Source organism: Festucalex cinctus, chromosome 5, assembly GCF_051991245.1.
Source record: "Festucalex cinctus isolate MCC-2025b chromosome 5, RoL_Fcin_1.0, whole genome shotgun sequence".
NCBI lineage: Eukaryota > Metazoa > Chordata > Actinopteri > Syngnathiformes > Syngnathidae > Festucalex > Festucalex cinctus.
The window spans coordinates 15,346,739-15,365,602 of NC_135415.1; the positions used below are offsets into that span (position 1 = coordinate 15,346,739).

The window sequence follows — 18,864 nt, forward strand, 5'->3', positions numbered from 1 at the left end:
TTGCTTGCATGTAGACATTACTAGCGAGTATGAATAACACAAATGTGCACTTTTAGGGCGCTGCGCGATAGCAACGGGCACGCACATTAGCTTAGTGTCCGGTTAGGATCAAAGTCACGTCAATTCGGCGGCGACTTACCAGTCACGGTAAAATAACCACCGCCGGTTGTTTATCTTGGCCAAAAAAAATAAAAATACGCGACCGCTTCAGTATTTGCATTGTTTTTATGCAACAGCAAACGACGCGTGTACGTCCAAATGGACAACATGACGTGCGATGTTATGGACTACGTTACCACGTCTATTTCGCGATATTTCAAATTCTTATCCCCCCCCCCAAAAAATAAATAAATAAATAACTAAATAAAAGAATACACCGGTAATATTGTAGAAGGTATGATATGGATAGGGTTGCCAACTCCTTGAAAAATAAATAAGGGACACCTCATCGATAAGGACGGTCGACCTGATTACCTTCAACCTTGCGTGATTTTTTTTTTTCGTAGTTGAAACAATTTTTGACTATTTAAACCTGAGTTGGCACGGTTGTGACTGGTTAGCACGGCCGCCTCTCAGTACTGAGAACGCAAGATCGAGTCCAGGCTCTGGCCTTCCTGGGTGGAGTTTGCATGTTCTCCCCGTGCCTGCGTGGGTCTTCTCCAGGTACTCTTGTCTCCTCCCACATTCCAAAGACATGCATGGCAGGTTAATTGTATGCTCCGAATTGTCCCTAGGTGTGCTTGTGTTGTTGAATGTTGAAAATATGTTTCAATAAGTTTAAATGTGTTAAAGGAATGTGGCAAGGCTAAAACTATTATGGTCTCTCTATAATGACAGATATTAACCTATTGCGCACAGGTCTGGATTCGTAGTCACGGCGATTAACAGGGGTTCACTGTATGCATATTTCTGGTAAGATAAACAACTAAAATAAATACTTGTTATAACAATGTGTGTACATACAGATGTGACCTGTGGACTCACAACGGATACAGAGGTGGAAATCAACGCTTAGACATTTCCTGAGGTACTCCTACACAAAACAAGAGCTGTGTCAGAAATGCTGCTATGGTATTGGTAACCATAGTTCAGAAATTGGAACCCAGTGTGACATGGGAAAGGGTCTGGCTCAATTATTTATTTCTTAATTAGACGAAGGAATTTCTCAAATCAGATGCTATCAAAAAATGTAAACATGTTAGTAATTACAAGGTGAGTAGTATAACTGTGGTTTATTTACTGTTATGATCAAAACACTAACTTAATAACTAATCTCTTCCTTTAAGTAAACACACCATTTCAGACACAGCTCTTACTAGATGCTATTAAGATTAATGTATGGGTGTTTTTGGTGAAATAGCAAAAATCTCAACAATAATGATGATATCCATAAAGTCTCTCTACAATTTTACAACTTTATTACAAAAGCAAACAAAAAGACCATGTGTAAAACATTAAAATAGTAGATTTTGAGGGTTATTTTCCTATCTATAGACACATTTTATCTTAAGATGATTGTGCCTGAACTTGATAACTGACAAGTGCATCCTGTTTTATCCCATAACCAAAACTTTTTGTGAGTACTGCAGATCACCTCAATTTTTATTTTTATTTATAAAATAAATTAAATAAGAAAAATGTAGAGACTTTTTGGACATACTGGATTTGGTTCCAACGTAGAAGTGGACGGATTTATGTTCTTTAAATGCCAATTGTGCCAAATAAACCCTAAAGACAGCAACCTTGTTGATCACGTTATAAGCCCACAGGAAGGAAGGTAGGATCTTATAGACTGGGTGCCATGTATGGTGAGTATGAGAAGGATGAAGGTTAATAAAATTAGATTAAATAGCAAAGAGGAAGAAAAACCAGCAGGCATGCAGTGACATTGACAGGTAATATTGGCCCAGCAATATTTTAAGTGAACTAGCGGAGGGACTATAAGGAGGAATACCTCAAGCTGCTTAGCAATGGCATGTTTAAGTTGGGACTGGAGCTGGTCTCTCTCTGCGACGGCCTCCTGGTGCCGCTTCTCCAGGGCGGCCTCGTCCGCTCTGAGGGTCTTGACATCCTCCTGCAACTTCTCTAGCTCGCCAGTCAGCTGCGACTTCTCCGCAAGCCATTGGGAAACATCCTGCTCCGAGCGACTGCGTCCGGCGAGGAGTTCCTCCTTCTCCGCTTCCAAGACCGACACCCGCTTGTTCGTCACGTCTAGTTTGGATAAAACCTCTTGCTTGTCTTCAGACAAGCGGCGGGCCAGTAACTCTTTTTCCTTCAGATTGGCTTTTGCCAGATCAGTTTCTGCCTTTAAAGACGTATTTTGCTCCTCTGCGTTCTTCAGTTGCGAGGACATGCCGTCATCGTCCCGCCGCAGTTGGGACAAGGTGTTCTGCAGCTCCTCCGTCCGCTCAGCGGCCCTAGTCGTTTCAATGGATTCGACCTCCAACTGCTTCTCCAGATGAAGCTTAGCCTCGGTGAGTTTGTCGACTTGTGCTTTAAGTTCCAAGGTGGATTTCTCGCGGTCCTTCTCAAGCTCGCTACGTCCTCGGGCGAGATCATCATTGGCTTTTTCCAGGCGTTCAATTTCAGAGGAACGTTTCTCCAGTTCGTCCTCCAGTTCGGCCTTTTCTTTTTTTATGGACGTCAACTCGGCTGTGACTGAATTTTTTTTGCACGTGGCTTCCTCCAGCATCCCTTCTAAACGAGACTTCTCCTGACTAATATCACCTTGAGCTCTGGAGAAGCTGTCCAATTGGTCCTTTGTGGCTCGGCTGTCACTCACTAGCTTATCCCGCTCTAGCGAAAGGGCGCCAACGTCAGCTGTAGCCTTGACATGCTTTGCTTCTATCTCGCCCTTTTCCCCAGCCAGACGCTCGTAATCGGTCTTCTGCTGCTCGAGCGCTGCTTCGAGGGTCAGTTTCTCTTTCCTCAGCGCATGCAGGGCCTCTGAGTTTTCGGAATTCTGCGTGCAAAATGTCTGCCTTTCTTGCTCCAAAGTTGCAGACACCTCATTCAGCTTTTCGCTGGACAGAGTCAGTTGCTGAGTAGAGACTTTGATCTTCTCCTTCAGATTTTCAATGTCTTTGACCAGCTCCTCCTTCTCTTTGCAGACTTTTCTCTGGGTGGCGAGCAAATCCTCCTTCTCCTGCAGGAGGTGAAGCCTTTCAGAATCTGTCACCTTACTGCTGGTCTTGGACTCCTCCAGCATCTGAACCAGGCTGAGACGAGACGCTTTCAGGTCTTTGCATTCGTGGACGGAGCTGTCCAGCTCTTTCTTGGTGAGGTTGAGCTTATTCTGGAGTTTCTCCTTCACCACCTCGAGGTTCGTTTTGTCTGACATAACAGCGGCCATTTCAGAGGACATGGTGGCCTTCTCTTTGGTTAGCGTTTCCGTGAGAGCCTGCAGCTGGGTGTTCTTCATTGACAGATCTTCTTTCTCCAAGTTGAGAGTCTGCAGCTTGGCCTGCAACTCTGCGTTCTTGGCATCCAGCGACTTTTTGGCGTTTTGAGCTGCATCACGCTCCGAGATGAGCTCGTTGTCCTCGCACTCGAGTTTAGACCTGCTCTCGTTGAGGTCCTCCTGCAGCCTCCTGCGCTCTTTGCAGACATTTTCATAGTCCTCCAGCAGCTGCTTCCGTTTACTTTCTGCTTGCTGAGCATCCTGCTGGTGTTTGAGCAGCGTGGCATCCTTCTCCTCGATTTGTTTCCTGAGATCCTCAAGATTAGACTGCTGTTTGATGTTGCCGCTCTTTAAGTTGGTGTTTTCAGCCTGTGCCTCTTGTAGAACATTTTGGAGCTTCTCCAACTGGTCGTTCAGTGAGGTTCGTTCTTCCTCTGAGCGCTTGTTGCTGTCGATTAATTTGTCCCTTTCCTTTGAGAGCTGCTCCATGGTTACACGAAGGTCCTCATTCTGGACAGAATGATCCTGGAGAGCAGAAAGCTTGTTCTGCATCTCAAAGAGCTGCGCCTCCAATTTGCATTTCTCAGCGTGTGCAGCCTCTCTCTCCTGACACTTGCGCTCCAGATCTACAGTTTGCTCTTCCAGTTTCGCGGACAAGCGTTCGTCATGCTTGGAGGAGTCGAGCTCAGCAGAAAGTTGCTGGGGAAAATCGGGTTGATAGAGGGGGAGGGGGGTTTAAAAAAAAAAAAGAAAAAAAAAAAAAAAAAGGGAGATATATGCAAAGTTGGACATAAAATGTAAGATGATTCCAAAACAAACCAAGACAATATGTATGAATGCAAACACAAAAGGTCAACATTGAAACCACGTTCAATAGGGGTGTAATGGTATATATCTGATTTTTTTTTTGGTACCCTTACACCCCTTAAAATCTTGTGTAACATCAAACAAAGTCACAAGTGGCCATAGTGCAGCGGTTTTAGAGTAATCCCTGATAGTCACTTTACTACTTTGTTCATTACTTTCAAAATATTACAGAATTTGACACAGTCAAAGTCTGCGGCAGATTCAATGTTATTTGACTAAACATAACATTCTAGTCACGTTGTGTCATTCAACTAAAAATCACAATTTTAGCAAACCAAAACTGAAATGCGATGACTATTTTCTGCAGTATTTTCTGTAAAAAATATATTTAAACGTATTCTGAGGGTACAGTGCAACCTCCAAATAAAATAGGTGAAGACTAAGGATAAACAAAAAAAGTAACGTAAATAGAGCTTTTGTTGTTTTTTTTTATTACAAAAATTTAGGGTGTAACCTGAATTGTTCATAAAAACGGTAGTTCTTTACCTGAGTTTCTATTATGGAATGTACACAAATTATAGCATAAAAGTACAGTTACATGGAGTGCAATTATATAGTGCTTTTTATCTGACTAAATAGTTAAAACTCACCAGGGCTCCAAGCTGCTGCTCCACAGCTTTTTTCTCCTGTTCCACACTGGCCAAACTTTGCTGTAGTGACAGGATTTCATTTTCTTTGCCCGCCAGCAATGATCTCAGTTCATCAATTAACTGTTAAACATACAAACAAAAAAAAAAAAAAAAACAACACACATTACACTTAAAGAAACCACATTTAAAAGTATACCAAATCAACCACCAAAACATTTGCTATAACTTCTAAACCAATGGACATTACTTTCAAAGTCACACATTACATTACTTTTGTTAAAAAAGGACACCGGTAAAAGAAGGACAGATCCAACTCCTTTTTTTAAAAAAAGTTAAGGAAAAATAATTTTAAATCGTGAAAATTAGTTTACTATATCACCACAATTGAGTATTACATATTTTTTCAGTTACTGCACATTTCAGCAAGTGGGGCTTCTTCTAAAACGTGTGTATTATGTAATTTATTTTCAAAACATCTCTGAAATCACTTTAAGGGTCTTTAAAAAAAAAATCTACTGAAGTCCAGTAAGTAACTCACCTCAGTTCCCTGTGAGTTTTCTTGATTCTGAACATCTTGCAGTTGTGCCTTGTGGTTGCTTTGGCTACGACACAAACTGCGGACCATTTGTGCCACCATCTCTTTGGTTTCCCTTTCACCCTGAGCCTGCTGCGCTAGCTCGGCTCCCGTCTCCTCCAGCTCCTTCACCTTAAGTTCAGCCGCGTGGAGCTTCCCGAGGACATCCTCCATCTCCACCAGGTGTTGGTTCTCTGCTTTGTCCACGCCGGCGCGCACCGCGTCGTCGAGGCGCTCCTGGTCATCGGCGAAGGAGGCCAGCTGCTCCTTTAGGTTGCGAATCTGCTCGTCGCGGGCGGCGCTGGCCTCCTCCAGGGCCTGCTTGTGTTCCAGCTTCAGCTTCTCCACGATGTCGGCGTTGTCCTTCTCGGCCTGGCTCAGGCGCATGCGCAGCTGCTCGTTGTCGCCGGAGAGTCTGACGCCGGTGGCTTGCACCTGGGCGGCCGCCTCGCCGTGCGCCTTCTCCTGAGATTCCAGCTTCTCCCGCAGCCCGGCCAGCTCCACCCGCCGCTCGGCTTCCAGCGAGGCCAGTCGGTCCCTCAGGGAGGTGATCTCCTCCAGGAGAGGGGAGTTGATGCCAGCGTTGTTGTCGCTAGAGGCTTTCTGCGAGTCGAGGCGGAGCTGCAGGTCGGCGGCCTCACGGGTGCGGAGTGAGAGGTCCCGCTCCAGCTCCATTATGCGGGATCTTTCTGACACGGTGGCGACCTTGAAAAGCAGACATAAGTTCAGAAGAACAAAAACATACTGTACCTGTTAACTTAGCGCGTGAAAAGATGGATGGGATTATTTTTATTTTAGCCATGGGAGTAGAGTACTGGCTTTTCATACTGTGCTGCATTTTTTATTATTATTGTAGTAATTTTCAACATATTCGGGTTGTTTTTTTTTTTATACAGTATACAATTAATTACGGTAAGTCCGAATTTAGTGTGATGCTACAACATCCCAGGAAGCAGTGAGGTTAATTGGAAGACATGCAGCAAAATTAATTGCAAGAAGTGGTAGAGAAGGTCCCCAACTGACCTCCAATGTTTGTCGTTCCCACAGATTAGCGTTCATGTTAATGTAGCAGGTTTGTAATTACTGTAACATCTTTGCTGATTTCAATTTGCCCTGTGGCATCATGTTACCATTAAGATAGACTATAATTAAAAATTAAATAAAATGACATGGTTTGGTTGAACATTTTGATGTTTCGATACAGAATTGCTTCATTCTCCCAGGTGTCAGTTCTAAAGATAACAGCTTGAAGCAAACACACGATGCTTCTTATTTGCAGAACTGTGCAAGCGAGTCTTCAAAGTGATGTAATAGTCTCCCATTTCTTGACAGCAAGATCTTTCTATTATTTTATTTTATTTTTTAAATCTTGATATCCCATTATACTCATGAATTGTACAAAAAAAAAAAGGGGGGGGGGGGGATAGGATAGACGACCATACAAAAACAGGACACATTGATGCCAAGAAGGACCTGGAAGGAAGGCAACTCTTCACTTTGGGGGGGTTCAAGGGAGACATGTGTCTGTCTGGTTCAGCGCTGATAGGATTATTACAGCAGCTGTCAGTCAAATGCGGCTTGACAGTGAATGTGCTCATGAAAGTATATTAATCCTCTGTGAAAGTTGGTGGATGGAATCGTTTGTAAACAGTGAGTCTTTACCAGAGGTTTTAAACAAAGCAGTAAGTGTACACGTATTTCCTCATACAATGGCCCTCCGTCAACAAAATGTAAACAAACCCCAAACAATGGTCAAGCACCATTCGACCCCACTGAAGAAGGAAAAACAAGGAAGGTAGAGTTTGTATGGCACTTGCATTTCACATGTTTGCAGATTATGTGAACAGCAAAGGTCTGTTTTTATACACTGCAGTACTGTCGAGTGCCAGTTTTCTTGTGGGGGGGAAAAAAAAAAAAAAAACATGTTGAAAAGCATATGTATGTGTCTGTTTGTTTTTAACATTTCAAATTGCCCACAAAACCAATTCTGGGTGGACCTCCAGTTATCTGACCTCACCTCGTGACACACAACCTCGCGCAACACTATCGACTTCTCCCATCTCGCTCAATGCCCGCGCAGTATCCATTACCCTAGTGTCTTCTAACTCTCTTTGGAGCTTCTCAGCTTTGGTCTTTTCAAAGTGCAGGCTCTGTTCAAGCTCCTGAATGTGGACATGCTCCAGTCTGGTCTGCGTCTGTTAGTACACAAGGGGGAGAGAGAGAGAGAGAAGGAGAACACACCAGTGCCACCATCACATGCCAGCCCAACACAGACAAGGAGCAGGAGACGGAGACAGGGGAGGAGGGGCCAGAAATGGATGGACGGGTGATAACTGGGGTATATGGGAAGACACACCACTAGTTGGTGCACAACGCTCAGGTTGCACCATGAACACAAAAAAATGGCGAAAACACAGGCAGCAGAAGAGCATTTGATGCACATGTGCACGTCGGTTGATTGGAGGGTATAATATCAAGAGGGGGGAAAAAAACAAAACAAAAAAAAACATGCAAACCAACACCGGGTGGGGAGGGGATAGTAGATTATGTCAAAGAATCTTTCCAAGTAGCAGTGTCATGTTGGGAAAGAACACCAATATATGATGCTATGTTGAACCATTTTCAGAGTTTATCATTACATTGAATTTGGCTTCCTGCATTTGGTATAATTTTATCTTCCTGTGTCATCAGTGGTCAAAGGAGCACAATTTAAGTTGAAGAAATACAAGCAAGGATGCATAAATGATAGGTACCTCTAAATACCACCAACTCATCACAATACAGAATTAATATAAATATATTCCATGCTGATAAATTGTCAATATATAAACAGTAAAATAACAGTAATACAGTATACAAACTTATTATCTATACACATACACAGTTGTGCTAAGTTGAAAATGCCTAACTTAGTAAGGAATGAGGAACTCGTGGTACGCCAAAATGCATCATTGGTCCCCGATTTTAGCCACAGGCAAAACAACCAAAACAAAACAGGAAAACTGAAATGGAAAATATGATGCGATAACACTGCCATTCAGAACTTCGTTCTCCCTTTGCACATGTTTCCAGGAATTCTCAAAATATGTGTAGTGTATTTCAAAACAATTACTGAATCCTTAAGATATATTCCAAACAATTTCAATAGGCTGTCTTTTTCTGTCTGACTGTTTATAGAAGATTTCTAAGACCATTTTTATTTATTTTTTAACCAGAGAGAAACATTTGTGTTATATAAAATAAATAAATACCAGTAAATAAAAATAAGTCAAGGTATAACTGATTTCTAAAACATTACATTAAATAAAATAATGCTATTGCTAATGTGAATAAAATTACACTATGGATGGATATGTTGTAGAAAATGGGATGGGTGATGGGTTATTTAGGGAAAAAAATGCATAAAAGCCTGTTTCTATTAAACAGCTTACCTCTAATATACGACAAGAGCGCTTTGAAATTCTGCAACTAAACACCTATCTGAGGAAACATTTCAGCCTGAAACAAGTAGCCTGTTGGATTGGTGGTAGGGTTAATGTTTATGTGGGTGGTGGTTGTGGTTTGATGAGGGGAGCATCTCCAGTGGTTCCATGCCGAGCACTGGACCAACATGGGGAGGGGGGGAGAGAGAAAAAAAACAAAAAAACAAAACAAAAAACGGACGAGGACAAGAGGTGATAACATCACATCACTGAACAGGAGGCATCAAAAAGTTACAGCATTAGTCGCCAGCTTGCGCTTTGTTTGGGCTTTTTGGTTTGTTTTTGTGAAGCTGCATGCACATTCTTGAGGGTGAGTCATAAACTGTGTTAGTGCACAGCACACGTACTGGGGAGAAGAAAAAACCTAACCCTGACGCCTTGCTTTTAAAGCTCTAGTTTGATTTTCTTCTGATTAAACCAAGTGGGTCCCGCTGTGGAAGTAAATGACAAATCCTGGGATCAAAACATAGCTTTACGATAGTTGGAATACTGCACTCTAAAAACACGACTCGCATCATTTAAATACATCACATAGCTAGTTTCTCCGAAAGAAATAACTCATTCTGAGTCCGAATGTATAGATTTTAGGTTCATTAAATGTGTTCACTGTAATGTATGTGCATATTGAGAAATTACCTCCAGGTCCCCTTTGGTGATACATGCTTCCTCAACACGGAACTGAAGGTCTTCAACCTTCCTATCAAAACAAAACAAAAGACTGCTTGTAAGACTGAATAGTTGATTAAATTCCATCTATTGCCTTACCTCCGCTCCTCCTCAAGCTGGTTGAACAGCTCGACTTTTTCTTTGTCGGCAGCCTCCACCAAGGCACGTAATTGATCCATCTTGGACTCCATCTTCAAAAAAAAAAAAAAAAAAAAAAAAAAAAAAAAAAAAGTCAAAGAGCATAAATAATACCTTGAAGCAATACTGACAGTTCACTGAATCAAGTATTTTGAAAATAAGTCTAATAACAATCCTGGCAATTATTTTTAATTAACAATTATTTTTAATCTAATACAAAATACTTTAAATAAAATTTCTTATTTTTAATTATACACAATAAAAATTTTAAGTAAAGAATATATAATAAAAATATGAAAATGTCAAAAGGTTAATACATAGAAGAATAAAAAATAGACAAGTTTTGGCCTGCATCTTTAATTTCATTTTGAAAATATTTACACAAAAATGTTTAAGTTTTCAAATGCAAACATACTGAGCTGAGAGCAATACACTGGGCCAAGTGTTTCACCACCATTACCTGCTCCTGGTCATTCCTGAGCAGAGTGATTTCTTGCTCCATCTCCCCAGCGTGGCTGGTGGCTTTGGCCACCTCGGCCTTCTCCATGTCCCGCTCCACCATGAGCTGCTCGATGTGCTGTTGCTTCTCCTTCAGAGCCTCCTGCAGGGCCGTAGTGCCTGAGATCTTGCGGTTGTACCGCGACGACGTCTCTGTCAGCTGTGGACATCGTCAGTAAAAAGCAACATTAAAATACAAACGTATACAACCAATATTATGTGGCTCTTGTTGCTGCAAAATGCTCAGCAGGCTGCGTTAACGAGCAGAGAGCCGCATGTAGCCGACGGGCCATACTCTGAACACCACTTAACAGCGAGTTGCACGACGAACTTTTTGTCGTTGATGCTAATGTGACTACAGTTATTAGAGTTATTATTATTCAAAAAGGTCATTGATATTTTTGTTTTCAGTTCACTACAGGAGACCGCAACCCGAATAAATGAATGCTCTAAGTTGAGCATCTCTCACCAGTCCGGTGCGGCTGGGCTTGGCGCTGACAGAGGATGCCACGGAGCTCATGGTGCTGATGGAGGAGGCGCTGGGGCTACGCTTCAGGCCGCCTGGCGTGGTGGCGGCGGCCTTGCGAGCTGCTGCCTTGGCCTTGGCCGGCGTGGTAGAGGGGAAGCCAATGCGTGTGACCTTGTGCACTGGCGCAAATAAGCCGTACCTGGGCTGACATTGGAAGTACCTGCAGAAGAGGCCGGTGAGGAAACCTTTGAAATGCAGTGGTACCTTTGAATTTCCAGTTTCATTTGTTGTGTGATCAAACTTGTAACTCGTCTAGAAAAATCTATTTCACCCCATTAAAAAGGCTAACATTGCCATAAGATGTCGGCAAAGCACAACCTTTCAATTAGTCAAGGCTGTCCATGACACTCGTACGTCAAATTAACATTGTCATGTGAATGTGTACGCTTGGAAGCATTTGTTTTATACCTTGTGCCTGCCACTGCACCGTCATTCTTCCCCAAGGGCTCATCCAGCTCCACACCACACCACTCGCCTTTCGCGAAATCCGTGTCTCCGATAAAGCGCACCACTCCTGCTTTGGTGCCACCGACCTGAGGAAGAGGTGGAAACCCAAAATCTTTAGTACATAGTCCAAGCCCCTTCACAACAAAGGGAAGCACATAATTGTCAAAACACACTTACGTATTTTGTGGCTTTTATGCCACCAAAACATGTTAAAAAAAATGTTTAAAAATATTGTGGGGGAAAAAAACCTTGGAAAGGAAATCAAACATTTTTAGGAGATATAAATTACCGGTATGTGGAAATTTTTTTGCTATTCGAGTCAGACTCTGACCCAAAGCACCGCCAATAGCGAGGGTTCACTGTAATCTGCTCTGCTTAACTCAAATCCATGGCATAATTCCAGCAAAGCGCCAGAAAGGCATGCCAGCGCTAAGCAGATTGCGGTCAAAATGTCAACGCGAGGAAAAAAAAAAAAAATTCTTTTTTTACCTTTGGCTATTTAAATCATCTTTTCAAATATATAAGTAGTCGGGTCTCTGCTCTGGTATGCCTAGCGTCCACCCATCAATTGTGGAAATAACAGTACACATACAAGTAAATCTTTAGTTATCTGCCAGTTTTTGAAGTTCGATGCTGGCAAACTAATTCTCAAGAAAATAAGACATATCGGCCAAGTCGTTTGTTGATGAAGTATTAAGACAAAGGTTACATTTAAAAATGATTATTTAAAATTATATTTTATTATAGTTAAATATTTCAAAATTGTTTGCGAAATAATTCATGCTCATTTCTTAAAGGTATTTATAAATAGTTTAATGTAGGAGTTTGTCCACCAACCTTAGTTTACTTTCTTTATATTTCAGTGAATTAAGTACATTATAGAGCCTCGAGAGCCGCTGTCCCGCCTGTTTTCCGCGTCTTCCTCCAACACAGCTGGCACGTTATTATCAGCAAGCTCTGTAGAAGCCTGACAACTATCCAGTTCATCAAATCAGCTGTATTGGTGGAGGGAAACATGGAAGACAGGCAGGACAGTGGCTCTCAAGGACCAGGGTTCCCTACCCCTGTTATAGAGTGTTACTTTTCTTATTAAAATTTTGTTTTTGTTGGGGCTGGATGAATTGGCATTTCCATTTATCTGAATGGGGAAAGACGTTTAGACTCTTATCTCAAGGACCACTGTCCAATGACTATGCTGACAGAGAGAAAACATTAGGAGCCAAACTTTACCAACACACGGTCGCCTATCTTGAGGTCCCGTTCCCCTTTCTTGATCGAGCCGCTCTCCGACAGGTTGGAGATTGATTCGCTGTTGGCGCGAACCAGGTTGGAAGACTGCGTCACGGACGAGGCTGAAGCAGAGACCTTCTTGGCTGCCGCGGACTTGCCCACTGATGGGGTGGGCGAGGCAGCGCGGGAAGGCGGAGCCGTCTGAGTGCCGTCCCCCTCACCCTCGGTGCGCGACAGCTTGGACGGGCGGGTGAAGATGCCTCGAAGGGCCTCACACTGGAAATAGCGCACACCCGCCACCGAGCCGTCGTTCTTCCCGATTGGCTCGTCCAGAACGATGCCCGCCCACTGTCCCGGGGCGAATTGTGTTTCTCCCAAAAACTGGACAAAGCCCGGTTTGGTCCCATTCACCCAGACGCGTTCGCCAATCTGGAAGCCTTCGCCGGCATCGTGATTGTCATCTACGCTGCCGGCTGATTTGTCGGCCGCAGTGGCTTTACTTCCTGTTGAAAAGGAAGACCAAAAAATGCAATAAAATTAGACCTCATTGGAGCAGCTCAAGAAAAATAAAGCGTGGAATTGTGTGAATTAACAGTTTTATGTACTCTGAGAAGCAGCTCCAATACAAAAGTGCAGTCAGAAACTCTACTTTTACAAATGCAACTGTAAACATGGCCATGCACATTGGATGAGCCCAAGAGAAATGTACTTCAACTTCTCATGTATTCCAATACATGAAATAAAGATACATACAAAAAAAAAAAAAAACAATACAAAAAAAAAACTATTTTAAAAAAATTTAACCTGTGAGGTCTTTTCAATATCACTCATTTGCAGTGGCGGGCAGTGGTTTTCAGACCTGGGCCTTCAGTCAACATGAAACCCCGCCCCTCACCCCTTTTTTCCTACCTGTACCCGGGTTGGTCTTTGGTGCGCCGGTGCCCAGTGCCCGGGCGACCTTACTGGGCGCTTTGATCCCGCTGGCCTTGGCCGAGCTCATGTTTTCCCGTGTGATGTGGTGGACGTGTGAGGCCAAAGTCCGTCAACGGGCGCTGTCCGGAAGTAGACCATGTAAACCACCAGGTGAAGGCTCTTGGGTGGTGATGTACAAAATACAAAACAGGAAAAGGGAGTAGGGGGTAAAAACAAACAAACAAACAAACAAAACAAAACAAAACAAAACGATACAATAAAACCACACAAAAAAAAAAATAAAGGCCAGTCCGGAAGAGCACCCTGAAGAAAGAACAAACGAAAGGAAATTACTTTTGGTTAAATTACCCAAAATACTAACTAAAACATCTCATTGGTGTACACCGATTTGATCCATGTAAACTAAATTGGATTGGATTTACCAGTGTGTGTTTAAATTAAGGCGATCGTGAAACTGTTCATGTCATGATTGTATGTACGTATTTTAATGAGGACAGTGGTAACAATGTTCAAGAGGGAGCTTGAAACAGTCCCAAGAACTGTCTGTGTTTCCACCACATTGGTACAGGTTTACGGAGAAACTGAAGGGACATGAGGGAATGTAAATATATTTTCCTTTTCCCTGAAATATTTTAAGGATTAATTATCCATTCAGTGTCAGACAGGCTGTTATTTACAATTTGAAAAGATGTGTAGTTCATCATTTGAGTCAATTTGTGCATGGGCCATGGAAAACGAAAACATTTGGATGGCCTTGCACCAGTGTAAATAGGTCCTTGAGTCATTCATGACTGTTTGGGGAGGCATTCTGTTCCTGTGAGCAGAGCAGAGGTGATGTCACACGCCTAAAAATACCCGCCTAAAAGGCCAGACGATACGCCGGCACAGCTCATGCCACCGCCAAGCTCTCCTGGTGGCATCCACGACCTTGATCGTGTAGCAAACTCGGCCGCTCGCACTTTTTGTTCTGCCAAATGAAATGAGAATGTCTGGCTGGACGATGGAAACTGGATTATGGGGGGTGGGCTCCACTACCACCAACAGCGTTAGATAATCCTATTTGTCAGATTAACAGCCCACAGAAAGCCTTTTGGAGCAATGTTTGATTTTAAATGCATTCACCTTTTTGATCTGTTCCATTGAGATTGATAACCTGCTGAGCTCAAATTGCATGATTTTTTTTGTAGCATTTTTGCAAAACTTGCTGTTCTCTAACAAGGAGCTGAATGGCAAAACTCACAACAGGCGTTACAGCCATGATTCGACCGGGAAATGTCCAATGATGTCTACTTGCATGCCTTTCTGTGACTTGCCCAGTCTCTCTATTGTCACTGTTGCAACCAACTGTTGACACTGTGGGACTGCGCAGTGGATTCTTGGTTGTTTGATACAAGAATAGACCAATATTTTTTTTTTTTAGCTTGGAAGTTGGAGGTGTCACAGAGTGTTATCAACAGCTCACAACAGAGATACAGAGACTGGAAGGGTCATAGAAAGGCATAGAAGTCCTTGGAAATTATAATTTTTTAAATCCTGTTGGGATTTTTGCCATTCTGCTTCTTGTTAGAGTACAGCAAATTGTGCAAAACTTGTAAATGACTTTAAAATGGTCATTTCAAAACAAAATGGCAGACCGTTTCTTTTCAGGTACTGTTTTTTGAGATCAGTTTGTACTGTAGGTGTACTTGTAAATTATAATAATTTGCCTACCAAATTACATGATGATTCAGAATTTGTTTTAATGGCAACACAGGGAGAAAATAAAAACTTGCCGGTTGTCAGGATTGTAAGCACATGCATGCACGCACACACAAGATATTTGTCAGTCAGATGAATGAAAAACGGCCATCAGCTTCGACCCAGTTTAACCGGAGCGTTCCATTTTCAAACCCGCAGCGCCTAGCAACGAACAGCCTCAGGTCATGATGGCACTGCCGGGAAGAACAAAAACCCACACCACTTAATACCGCACAATATATTAACTAGCTCAGTGACTTCTTGGCGAATCCCATACAGAATCTTGGATGTGGCCCGTAGAAGCCATGTCGCATTATAAGCGGCCACTCGAGTGAAATCACCCACTTAGTATGGAGACTTTCCCACCGTAATCATGTTAATCTTTTAGCCACGCACTAATCTGTGGCGACGTTGGGAAGCCAAACTATGGATCACATATATACTGTACCACCAGAGTGACACTTCAGGGCCTTAACAAGTATTATTATAAATTACAACCACGTTTGGGTCACTCCACCACTTAGTTTACCTCATGTAGCATCTTCTTATTTTGCCATGACCGGCAACTCTCCTTTTAGCATTATTTTGCAGTGAACAGCTGAGTGGTCAATCGTCAGACGGAGTCAAACTGGGCGTGGTTCCTGCCTCGCTTTACCACCGTCTGTGTTTTTTCATGAAGTTTTCATTTTGTTTTGCCACCGAAGATAGACTGCTATTGGAATTAGCAGCCTAACCCTAACCTTCAGAACATATAGGCCAGGCTTCCTCACTCCTGGTCCTCGAGAGCCAGAGGTTTAGATGTTTCCGTCCTCCAAGCTGATTCATATAATCAGAGAAGCCTGATAACGATCCCGACCTTTACAATCAGATGTGTTGAAGGACTGAAACATCTAAAGCTGCCTAACTGCAATGATAGTTTAACACAGTGTTTCTCAATTCCGGTCCTCAGGCCCCCCTTGCCAGCCTGTTTTTTTCCATGTCTCCCAATTCCCAATGCAGCTGATTCCAATGACAGCTAATCAGCCAACTGGAGAAGCCTGATAACGATCCTCCTCACCTGCGTTGCAATTGGGAGACATGGAAAACAGGCTGGCTAGGGGTGCTTGAGGACTGGAATTGAGAAACACTAGTTTAACACAACATCACTTACTCGTCTTTTCTTGATGTGTGGCACTGCAGCGGGTTCGTACGGGAGCACGGCTTATGGGGCCATGACTCCAGTGTCAAAGTATCAGAACATTCTTTCAGAGTACAAGTACAGCTGTACAGTATTGGGATAGCAACCCTTGCATCAATATCTGTGCATTTCCACTTGCATGAAGAAATCTTAATGTTTAAGTCTGGATTATGGCGATGAACTATACTTAAAGAGCAAACCTTCAATTTTATAGATTGCCTTGGAGAGGTTCCAACTTTTGCAACTCTGCCCTTTTCTAATTATCCGATTCAAAAGCTCATGGAAAATCTTTTTGGATTGTACTTTCATGAACGCAACAAATTCAATGACAAAAGAAAGGTGGTAGTGGTAGTGGTGGGGCAGTTACGTGGTTCGGTGACGTTGACACCTCGAATCGGGAAGCTAACCGACACCGCCTGTCTTTAGTTTGAGGTGGCACATCTGGCCGAGCTAACGGCTAAAGTTAGCCTAAACGTCTTGAAATAATCTCGAAAAATCATTGAAATACTGCAGCCACACTCCCACCGCCCACACCGTCAGAAAGACGCCGGGGAAGACCCACGCGAAGGCGGCCAAAAGTGTCCGCAATGTCACTCACAGTGTGGCAACTCTGGGGCCGTGGGAGGGCTGGCTAACTTCCCCCTGAATAATTACCTCCTCCCTGGGTAACAGCGTTGTGACTCAGGGCGTTTTTTCGCAATACGCCACGGTCAGTTAGCCCCGAGAACCAACGGGCGAGGCCCGAGTGACAGCCGGTAGTGGAAGACCGAGGTACGTTAGCCATTAGCCGACCTGACGCCTCAAGTAAAGTCGTCGACTTACCTGGGCAACTTCAACCAACCGTCCACTCGTTTGAGGGCGTTGTTTTTCGAAATTTCTCGAAAAGGAGACTAAATTAACTTGAATGTGCGCGAACACTGACCTGTTTACGAGTGTCGTGGAAGGAGCCCACGTCTTCCCGTGGAAGGAGAAGAGTTTCTCTGCTGCTGCTGCTTCGAGTTCTCACTCAGGCAAACTGTACCGGCGGAAGCTCGAGGTTTGCGACTATAAAGATTTTGTCCAAGTGGAGTTGCCGTAGTGCTCAGATTTGGTCAACGCAGCAGATTGGGTAACCAAACACACGTAACTCTGGATCACGCATGCGCATGGCTATCCAATCGGCTGCATCGCCGCTAAATCTGAGCGGCAAAACACTTGCACCGAGTCAAACTTGATAAAAATTGAAATAACCTATTTGGCATACGTGTTTATGTACATAGAGAAGCGTCGTAATCGGCAGCGATGTAGCAACATCTCTGTTGCGCGTAGTTTACAGTCTCTCTTTTGCCTTCAAGGTCCCTCCAGATTATCGGAAACTAAAGATTTATTTTTTTGATACTCTCCTGACTGATACCTATGAACGCAATCCGTCTAAACTTTAGAGCAGGGGTGGCAAACTGCGGTCCTCGAGGGCCGGTGTCCTGATTTCCCTACTCGAAGTGCAGCTGATTCCAATTAACAGGCTCGTTATCAGGTTTCTGCAGAGCTTGCTGATGAGCTGATCATGAATCAGCTGTGTTGAAGGGAAATATCCAAAACCAGCAGGACTGCAGCCCTCGAGGACCGGATCTCACCACCCCTGCTTTAGAGGGATCGCATATTCTTGTTGTCCACAGACCATAGCATTTGCTGTGTGTTGCGACAACAAAATGTCAGGAAAAGCCTATTAGAACATCTGAACATTGATGTTATTTAGAGGCACTTTAAATGGTGGTAGGTGTGCGCTGACAATTTAACATAAGTCTGAATGTGACTTTATGACATCCACATCCTCATTTAGGGTGTGCACACATTTATGTTTACATGGCTTGTTGAAAATATTTTTTCCTCAATTTAGTAAGTTTTGAGATGATTTATGTAAGTCTTATTTTTTTTTTATCGAAAAAGAACAGGCATTTGAACTGGGGTGTGTAGACTTTATATCCACTACAATGAGTGTGAATGGTTGGCAATGTTGTGTACACCCTGTGGTTGTCTGAATATTTGGAAAGATAAATAAATCAAACAAACACTGGTTTCAATAGAAACACTGAGGCAAATGAGGCATGTTTACTTCAAGACTGATGCATAACAATCCCCCCCATTAACATTTTTACAAATACAACTATTGATAAAACATTACCCCCACTCCCCAAAAACAACAATGTTTTGCCTGACATCCCTTTCTGCCCCGTAGATGCTGTACATAAAAATAACGTAAAAACATGAGAAAAAGGTTCTTATTTTTCCAATCAGTTTTTTTTCTTGGCTAAATTCCGAGGCGAACTCTTGAGCAAGTCCCTGATGCGGAGATACGTCCCCGTGGCTTCGGCCACTTCCGTGTACTCGGGCGTGTCCTCAAAAGGCACGATGCCCTCGGCGAAGCGGTTCCGGTGGGGTACGGCCGACACCTTGGCAGCCACGGCCTTGGGGGAGATCCCCTTTACATCCTGGGAATCTGGACTGGGGTTCCCGGCTGCAGGGGTCTCCGGGTCACTACTGGTGGCGGCGTCCGCGCTCTGGAGCGCCGCCCAGATCTGCCTCTGCTGCTCCTCCAGCTCCTCCAGGGTGAGCTCAT

General features: G+C 43.4%; 2 protein-coding genes across 5 annotated transcripts in view; both read right to left on the reverse strand.

Annotated features, from left to right (window-relative positions):
- clip1a (CAP-GLY domain containing linker protein 1a) overlaps positions 1 to 17,353 on the reverse strand; it is a 24,129-nt gene extending 6,776 nt beyond the window's left edge. Inside the window, exons 1-12 of one of the 3 annotated variants that reach the window (XM_077520885.1) lie at positions 17,191 to 17,353; positions 13,331 to 13,657; positions 12,422 to 12,924; positions 11,153 to 11,277; positions 10,685 to 10,904; positions 10,178 to 10,375; positions 9,679 to 9,770; positions 9,550 to 9,610; positions 7,522 to 7,626; positions 5,396 to 6,136; positions 4,858 to 4,977; positions 1,955 to 4,099 (exon numbers count right to left, since the gene is read on the reverse strand). In XM_077520885.1, coding sequence (XP_077377011.1) covers positions 1,955 to 4,099; positions 4,858 to 4,977; positions 5,396 to 6,136; positions 7,522 to 7,626; positions 9,550 to 9,610; positions 9,679 to 9,770; positions 10,178 to 10,375; positions 10,685 to 10,904; positions 11,153 to 11,277; positions 12,422 to 12,924; positions 13,331 to 13,421 — 4,401 coding nt within the window. In that variant the 5' untranslated portion in view covers positions 13,422 to 13,657; positions 17,191 to 17,353. Of the gene's footprint in view, positions 1 to 1,954; positions 4,100 to 4,857; positions 4,978 to 5,395; positions 6,137 to 7,521; positions 7,627 to 9,549; positions 9,611 to 9,678; positions 9,771 to 10,177; positions 10,376 to 10,684; positions 10,905 to 11,152; positions 11,278 to 12,421; positions 12,925 to 13,330; positions 13,658 to 17,090 lie in introns of all 3 variants that reach the window. The other 2 variants (XM_077520886.1, XM_077520887.1) reach the window with 2 other exon arrangements.
- Positions 17,354 to 18,379: 1,026 nt separating this feature from the next.
- Positions 18,380 to 18,864, reverse strand: part of zcchc8 (zinc finger, CCHC domain containing 8) — an 8,271-nt gene continuing 7,786 nt past the window's right edge. Inside the window, exon 14 of one of the 2 annotated variants that reach the window (XM_077522845.1) lies at positions 18,380 to 18,864. This exon is cut by the window's right edge and continues 237 nt beyond it. In XM_077522845.1, the coding sequence (XP_077378971.1) occupies positions 18,539 to 18,864 (326 nt within the window). In that variant the 3' untranslated portion in view covers positions 18,380 to 18,538. The other variant, XM_077522846.1, reaches the window with a different exon arrangement.